This window comes from Penaeus japonicus, unplaced genomic scaffold (genome assembly GCF_977035675.1).
Source record: "Penaeus japonicus unplaced genomic scaffold, GWHDUDI00000001_assembly GWHDUDI00000011, whole genome shotgun sequence".
Taxonomy (NCBI): domain Eukaryota; kingdom Metazoa; phylum Arthropoda; class Malacostraca; order Decapoda; family Penaeidae; genus Penaeus; species Penaeus japonicus.
In genome coordinates this window covers 22,517,639-22,526,466 of record NW_028234413.1, presented here as the reverse complement: position 1 = coordinate 22,526,466, position 8,828 = coordinate 22,517,639, and the positions used below count along the sequence as shown (strand labels likewise).

The 8,828-nt window shown below is 44.0% G+C and overlaps 1 protein-coding gene across 1 annotated transcript in view; it reads right to left on the bottom strand.

The window, feature by feature from the left end:
• The window catches only part of LOC122244751 (uncharacterized), a 32,408-nt gene extending 30,980 nt beyond the window's left edge, over window positions 1-1,428 (bottom strand). The window contains exons 1-2 of the mRNA XM_086541428.1: window positions 1,410-1,428; window positions 144-395 (exon numbers count right to left, since the gene is read on the bottom strand). Of these exons, the coding sequence (XP_086397554.1) occupies window positions 144-395; window positions 1,410-1,428 (271 nt within the window). The remainder of the gene's footprint in view (window positions 1-143; window positions 396-1,409) is intronic.
• Between the last annotated feature and the right edge of the window lie 7,400 nt (window positions 1,429-8,828).

Below are 8,828 nucleotides of genomic sequence, written 5' to 3'. Positions count from 1 at the left end.
GGTTCCAAAAAGTGTGGAAGTTCCGTCCCTTTGACCGGCAATAAATTTTCCAAGGTATCTGCCTTATATACTTATACTGTTGCACCTGTAATGATTACTAGCGTTAGAACCTCACTTATTATCTAATCTTACCTAAACCTTACCATCATAGGGCGTGTCCACAGTCTCACAGTATGTTCCAGATGTGCCGTCGGGACAAGTACAGCTGCACATCTTGTTCAAGATTCCATAGTTTTGGCAGGGATCGCTTGCCAGTGAACACTGACTCAGCAACTTGTCTGAGCACTGATACATCGTATTGACAAGCAGGTTATCCATGTGAGAGATTTGTTGACGCTGGCCAATTATTCCTTGGAAAAGGGGGTTCAGTGTAGCTATCGTTCTTTGGGCCCTTTCTGGGAAAATCGGGGAGTACTGCGAATGTGTGTACTATTTATATCTATATTCTATATATATATTTGTGGGTGCTGTGAGTGTCGCTGTTTGTGTGTGTGTGTGTGTGAGCTTTGTGTGAGTGTGTGTGTGTGTCGTGTGAATGGAAGTGTTTATATCATCTATCAAATCTCTATATAAATATTATATCTCTACTCATCTATTCTGTTTGTGTGTGTCGTGTAGTGTGAGTGCTGTGTGTGTGTGTGTGTAGTGTGTGTGTCTGGTTGGAGTCTGGAGTGTTTTTTGTGTGTGTGTGTGTGTGTGTGTGTGTGTGTGTTTGTTGTCGTCTGGTGTGTATGTGTGTGTGTGTGTGTGTGTGCTGGGTGTGTGTGTTTGTGAGTGTGGGTGTTTTTGTGGGTGTTTAGGGATTAGTGTGTGTGTGTGAGTGTGTGCTGTGTGTCGTTGTGTGTCTGGTGTGTCATGCTCTTTGAGTTGAGTGTTTGGAATGAGTCGTTTTATAATGCGTGAGTGATGAGACTTGTGTGATTGTGTCGTTTTGAGAGATTAGGTGCTTTGTTTTAGGAGGGTGGAGTGTGAGGGGGGCAGTTTCAAGGTTGTGAGAGGGCGGAGGGTTGATAGTGATGGTGGGTCAGAGAGTGTTAGTTCTTTCTGAGGTGTGTGTTTGTTTGAGTGTGAGTTTGTATGTGTTAATACTTACAATCTCTGGGCACGCTCAACTTCTCTCTCTATTCCATCTCTCGCTCGCTATCTCTCTATCTAGTTATTGACGAGTTTATATATAGTAATTGTGTGTGTTTGTTATGATTTTTGAGTGAGTTTTATTGTGATATTCTTTACTTATATAGTAAGACTATATAAGCTCGGTCGCGGAAAATGCGATGATACCAGCAGAATATAAAATATAGTCAAAAGAGATTTATTGAAAATAAGGGCCAGCCAGTTTCGAATTCACTCATGGATTTCATCTTCATCCTACGGTGGATATTGATGGGGGGAAGGTCCCATCGGGGTACCTGCCTCGGGTTCAGTCATTCTGTACGGTACGCAGTCGGTTCTTTGTCAGGTGGTGGAGGAAAACGTGATGCTAGGTGATCCCGGAATCGACAGGGGGCTGCGGCGGCAGGGACAGAGGGCGGGCCGCACGCCGGAGGGGGAATAGGATCGGTCGCCCAAGTCGCGATTGGGTGTGGCAGGGCGAAGAGTGCTATTTTACGGGGGTGTGGAGTGGGGGACGTGGAGGCCTGTGGGTGGGTGTACTATGTATGCTCAGGCTGTGTCTGTCATGCTGTCTGTGGGGGATGTTATCGCAGTTGTGTGTCGTGTAGTGTGTGTGTGTGTGTGCCTTGTGATTGCTGTGTGTGTGTGTGTTAGTAGTGTCGTGTGTGTGTGTTGTGTGTGGGGATAGTGTGTCGGCGTGTGTGTTTTTTGTGTGCTGAGTGTGTGGTCGTCGTCAGATGTCCAGTGTGTCGTCGTCGTGGTGTGTGATGCTGTGTGGGGATGTCGGATGGATGTGTCGTATGTGGATGTCAGTCGTGCAAAGTGTGCTGTGTGTGTGTTGTGTGTAGTGGTGTGTGTGTCGTGTGTGCTGAGCTGGGTCGGGGGGGGTGTGTGGTTGTGTGTGTGCTGGTGTGTGTGTTTTTTTGTGTGGTGTGTGTGTGTAGATTTTCGAGAGTGTGTGATTGATTGGTGTGATCTGCGGGTGTGGGGGTGTGCCCCGGTGGTGGGTGTGTGTGGGTGTGTGGTATCGTGTATGGTCGGGTATCGTATTATATCCGGCGGGGTTCCACTAAAGAGACCACGTACCCTTCCGTGATGGTGCAGGATGGAGGCATAGTCGTACGGGACGTCGTAATCATTGTCGGAGATGATAGGGAAGTTAAGAGACGCATCCGGCAGCGAGTTTTCCTCGATGATCTGGACATAACTATCTCGATCGGTCCGGGTCTCGTGAGGACCACATGACGTTGGGAGTATCGAATATCTAATTGTAGGGAGTTCTCTGGCTGGCAGATTGGTCGTAGTTTTTTGTAGGAATTTGGATTGAGATGTCTTTGTGGTGATGCCGAACGTTTAATTCGCTGTAGAGCTTCTACACAAAGAGCAAGAGGAGCAAGGCATGTCCTGACAAAGGATCAGTGTACCTACATGCGTCTCACAGTCCTCGGAGATGTAGAAGTCCTGGCCAGTGGAGGACACCACTCCGACGAAGGACTTGCAGTCGTCCTCGTGCCTTTGGATCCGGAGGTGGGGACCGCTGTAGTCCGGGCTCACCTCCTTGAACTCCAAGCAGGTGAACTTGCGCCACTGAATGACCGCTCTCCACACGGCGAAGCGGTCCACTTCGGCTGAGAGAGAGAGAGGGGCGCGTCAGCCGCGTCAAGGAATGGAACGTTCGCACGATTTAATCAGGAGCGGAAGGGTCGGTTAAAAAGGCTATAAAATACTTACAAGAGTAAATATAATAAATAGATACTTACATACTAACATATAGCTATTATATATAATAAATTATATCTATCTATCTTATCTATCCTATCTTTGTACTTATACTATTTTTATTTTTTTATATATACTTTATCTATATACTATATTGGAGAGTGAGACGAGAGTGAAGAGCGAGAGGGAAATATATATATGTATATATATTTTAGACATATATATATATACATTTTAGAGTGTTCTGTAAGTATATATATCTATTTATATATATATATATATATATATAGATAGATATTTTCTTGCTCTCTCTCTTTTTCTCTCTATCTATAGTTTGAGATAGAATTTTACATTAATTATATTGGATTACCATACGTTAGACTACAATATGTGTTATGAGGGTTTTTTATACACTTTGAAGAATGTTATGATTTAGACTTGATAGTTTGGTATTAGTCGTCTAGGTAGACGATTAAATTTAGTTTTTTATGTGATATATTTTAGTGTATTTATTCTGTTATATATTATTTTTTATACTTATATATATTTTTAATATATATTTATATTATTTTTTATAATGTATATCAATATTTTGATTGTTTAGATATTTTTCTACTATATTTATATATATCTTTTATAAATAAGTTTGTTTTTTTTATATTTGTTACTTCTATTATATATATTTATAGTGTTATTTATACTATATATATATATTTATATACTTTGTATGTATTTAATAGATATATATAGATATATATTTATATATACATGTTATCATATATTTTTTATTTATATATCTTTTGATTTATATTTTTATTGATATATTTATAGGCGGGGGTGGTGTGTGTAGTCATATATATGTGGGATAATAGTGTTTGTTTGTGTGTGGGTGTGCTGTGAGTTTGTGTTGTCTGTGAGTGTGTGTGTGTGGGTGCTGTCGTGTTGGGTGTGTGTCTTTGAGAGTGTGTTTTTTGTGTGGTATGAACGTTCGTGAGTGTTGTGTGTGAACTGTGTGGAGTGTGTGTGTGTGTTTGATGGGAAGTCCGTGTGTGTGTGTGGTTTGTTGTGAGTGTGTGTGTGTGTGTTGTTAGTGTGTTGGAGTGAGGGTGTGTGTGTGTCGGAGGAGTGGTTGTGTGTCGAGTGTCGTGTAGTGTGTGTCGTGTGTGTGTGGATGTTCTCGTGTTGTGGCTGTGCGGTGAGTGCAGTTGCGGTGTGTGTGTGGAGCTGGGTTTGTTATGTGTTCGTGTGTCCGTCTGTCGTGTGTGTCGTGTGTGCTCGTCGTCGGTGTGTGTGTTTAGTTGTGTGTGTGTTGGTTGTCGTTGTGGGGTGTTGTAGTGGAATCGTGTGTCGTGTGCTGTCGCTGTGTGTGGTGGTGTGTGTGTTCAGTGTGTGGGTGTGTTTGTGTCGGGAGTGTTTGTGTGGTGTGTTCTGTGTGTGTGTTTGGTGTTTGTGTTTGTCGTTGGGGGTGTGTGTCTAGAGAGTGTGTCTGTGTGCTTGTTTTTAGGTTGAGATGTGTGTGTGTCGTGAGTGTGGGTGTGAGTGATTCGAGTGAGGGTGGGAGGGTGTGTGTGGTCTACAGGGTGTTTTTTGTGTGTGTGTGTGTGTGGTGTAGAGTGTGTGTTGGTGGGTGCGGTTTATATATTGGTGTGTGTTGTGCTGAGTGTGAGATGACAGTGTGTGTGTGTAGTGTTGGTGAGAGAGTTGTGTGGTGTATGGTGGTGTACGTGGTCCGTGTGTGCTGTACGTGTGTGTGCGTGTGTGTGTGTGTGGAGCGAGTCTCGTCGTGCTGTGGTGTGGTAGTGGTGTGTGTGTGTCGTGTGAGTGTGTGTGTGTGTTTGTGGTGTTTGTTTGAGTGTGTCGTGTGTAGTGATGTTACGAGTGCTGGGTGGGAGTGTGTATGTACTGTATGTACTGGAGGTATGCTGTCGTGTGTCGAGTGAGACGCTGTGTGTGTGTGATCGTGTGAGTGGGCTGTGTTAGTATGTAGCGTGTGTGTGGGAGTCGTGTAGTCAGTGTTTGTGGGGGGCGTGGGCTGGGCTGGGGGTGCTGTGTGTGGTGTCGTGGGTGTCATTTGGTTTGTGGCGTGCGGGACGTGTCGTGTACGTGTGAGTGAGTGTGAGTAGGTCTGTTTTGTCTAGTCGAGTAGTGGAGTGTGTGTTTGTGTAATCTGTACTCTATATTACTTTGTGTTGTGGGTGCTGTGAGACTGAGAGCTTTGGCTGAGAGAGTGTGAGTCGTGAGGTACAGTTTTGATATATGACGTATATGTGTTGTGGCGTGTGAGTGGTGTGTGTGTGTGTGTGAGATTGGAGTGTCGTTGCGATAGTGTGATTGTTGGTCTAGTGCTGAGCCTTTGATAGAGTAGCGTGCTATCTGCTTTGCTCGCTCGCTCTCGCGCCGAGAGCGAGTGACGCTGAGCAGCGAGCTCGCTAGCTCCGCTCGCTTCCGACTACGGATCGCAGCGAGCCGAGTGAGTTTATTCTAGTGTGATTTGATATTTATATTTATTTTTCGATTTAGGGTGCGGTCGGGTGTGTGTGTGTGTGTGGTGTGTGTGTGTGGTGGTACCGTGTGTGTGATGGTGTGAGGGGTGTGTGTGGTTTTATATATGGGGAGTGTGTGTGGGTGTGGCGTGTGAGAAGTTGTATTGTTGTTTGTAGTGTGTGTGATTTTGTGTAGTGTGTCGAGTGTTTTATTTGTATGGAGACTGTGTGTTGGGGTGGGTGGGGGGGGGGGGTTGAGTATATCTATCTCACTAAACTCTATCTCAATCTATCTCATCTCCCTCACACTGAGGAGATTGTTATTGATAGACAGAGTTTGGTGGGAGTTGTGTGGTGTCGTGGTGTGTGTGTATGTAATGTTGATTCTGATGTGATAGTCTGAGATTGGATAGTGTGATGGTTATTGTGTTAGCGATCGTTATTGCGTGAGTGCGTGGGTGTAGTGTGTGGTGAGCTCGTGTGTGTCGTTATTGAGTGTGAGTGTGTGAGTGGTGTGTCGTGTGTGTTTGTGTTTATACAGGACAACACTACGCACGCAACAAACAAAAACACTACACACTCACACACACACACCTCTAAGCTCACTCACAAACTCTCTCTATAGCTCTGATTGTGTGTAATTTGTGTGTGTGCTGTGTGTGGTGTTGTGTGTTTGGAGTTCGTGTGATATTTCGTTGGAGTGTGTAGAGAGTTAGTGTGTGTGATTTTTAGATATGATTGAAGAGTGAGTGAGTTTGTTTGATGTGGTGTGTGGGTGTTTGTTAGTGGTGTCGTCGTGTTGTCGTGAGTGTGGGTGTCTTGTCGGAGTGAGTGTGTGTGTGTGTGTTACGTTGTGTGTGTGAGGGAGTGTTTGTGTGATTGTGTTTGTGTGAGTGAGAGACTGATGTGTGTGGGTGGCGGCGGGTTCGGGTGGGTGTGATTGTGTGTTGTGTGTGTTTGATAGTGTGTGTGTGTGTGTGTGTGTTTGTGTGTGTGCGAGTCTTTCACTAACTCTCCTTTGTATCTCACTAATTCATCCTCCACTCATCTTCAAACGCTCCCTCACACTCTAAACTGAGTGTGAGACGTGTGTGTGCCTTGTGTGTGTGTGTCGTGTAGTTGTGTGTTTGTTTCGGGTGTATTGTTTCGTGAGATCTTTTTTTTTCAGTTTGACCAGTTGAGGGGTGAGAGTATTTTTTATATTTATTTTTAGTGAGATGTCGTGAGTGTGTTGAGTGTTTTTGGTCTGATATGTGTAGATGGAGAATGCAGTGTACGCTTGTGAGTTTAGGATGACAAAAGGTTGACCTCCCGCCTGACGGCGACTAGTTAAATTGCCGGTCTGTTGGTACTTAAATAGAGTGTAGAATTAGGGGGAGTTGTTTTTGGTTTTTTGTGTGTGTGGGTGCTGTTATCGAGTGTGTGTGATAGTGTGGATAGAGTGTGAGTGATATAGTTTGTGTGTGAGTTGGGAGTGGGTTATGTCAGGGGGACGTGTCTGAGTGGTTTTAGAAAGAGTTTGTGATTGGTATTGATTGATTTATTTGGAGATATGGTTTAGTAGCTTTAGGTATACCACTGGATTATGAGCTGTGTCTTGAGTATATGGTTAGTGTGAGTTTTTGTGTGTTACGATATGAGAGTGGGGTTGCGTGTGTTTGTCTTGTTGAGTTAGTGCTGCGTTGAGTGTTGGTTTTTGTTGGATTAGTGTGATAGTTTGCAGTTAGTTTTTTATATATATTTATGTTTTAGATATATATATATATCTATATATATATTGACTCATACAGATATAATTCTTTATATTGGTTTAGAATATTTATGTATGTTTGTATATATATTTTATTGATATATATATTTTTTATATTTATATCATAGTTTGACACCTGTTAGATATATGTATTATATACAAATATATTAGTAGATACAGTTGATATCTTTACTATTTATATATTCTATATATATATATACATATATATATTTTTAATTTAGATGGGCTGTTCTATGAGTGTATGTGTTAGTCGGGCGTGGGGGTGGTGACACACACACAGACAGATATGTTTAAATTTATATACATATTTTTGGGTTTAGATGAGAGTCAACAGATGTACTTATTGTTTTGATTTTTATATATTTTGAGTTATAGTTAGTAGATAGACATATATTGATAACATATATTATTCCTATATATAGATGGGCAGATTATGTGTGTATGATGTGGGTGCGTTGTGTCGTAGTGCGCGCGCGCGCTACGGTGTGTTTGTGTAGTGTTTGTGGGTGGGTAAAGGAAATGCTTCCCTTGTGAGTGTGGTTTGCTACAGCATATTGTTCATCGGAAGTAAGGCTTGGGTGACAAAGGGGATTGCAGGTGTCTTCCGCCCATATAGCGCCGCAGGCGGATGGGGCCCTCGCACATCCAGGTCGTGCATTCGTCTGGGTAGGCGCTCAAGGGGGTAAGGCCTTCGGAGCTGAAGGAATTCTAGACCCATGCTCGGGAAAACGATAGGTTATTGAGGCGGGCGGGCGTGGGTGGGGGTGGGAGGTGGTTGGGTGATGGGGGGGGGTGGGGGGGGGGGGGGGGGTGGGGTGTGAGGGGGGTGTGGTATATTGAGATTGTGTTTGAGTGTTTCGAGTGAGTGTGAGTGTGATTTTGTGGTAGTTGGAGAGGTGGCTCGTGATGAGTTTTGTATGGTTGTTCTTTGTGAGAGGGTGGTAGATTGTCTTGGTGTTTTTCGTTATTTTTATTTAGATCTTTGAGATAGATGTGTGGAGCTTTGTTGTGTGTGGGGGGCGGGGGGGGGACGTGCGGGGGGGGGGTGGGTGGAGTTGGGTAGTGTGAGGGCTGATTGTTTGTGGGTAGTGTGTTTTTGAGTGTGGTGTGACGTGTGAGTGGGTACTGTTTCGTGTGATGTGTGTGTGTGGTTGTGAGTGTTAGTGTGTGTAGTGGAGTGTGGGTTTTATTGTGAGTGTGCTGTGATAGATTTAGGGAGTGTCAGTGGTTGTGTTTGTGTGTGGCCGAGGATGAAAGATTGGTAGTGTGGGGTCGTAGTTATTCATGTGAAGACTTGTATCTCTCTACTCCCGATACATTATCATGATTTGGATAATGATGTCATCTGTTTCGTGCAGTGTGGGTGTATATCGAATGGGGTGACTGTGGAGTGATGTGCGTAAAGTTTACAGAGGTTGTGGTATCATGAGGGCGAGTGCTGAGTGTTTGAGAGTGTGTGTGTGTATAGTGTGTGGTGGCTTGATATAGAGATATGTGGGTTGGGTGTGGGTGGTGTGTGGGTTATGTTGGGATGGTGGTTTATTGTTGAGTTGTGAGTGAGTGAGTGTGTTGTCGTGATGTGTTTTTGAGTTTTAGTGTGTTGATGTGTGTGAGGATTGGTTTCGTGTGTCTTGTGTTTACAGGTATGGTTGGGTGGGAGGGATGTGTGTGTGTGTGATTGGGAGTGAGAGCTGAGACGTAGTGTGCTGTGAGAGTGATTTACGGATCCAGTCTTGAGTGTT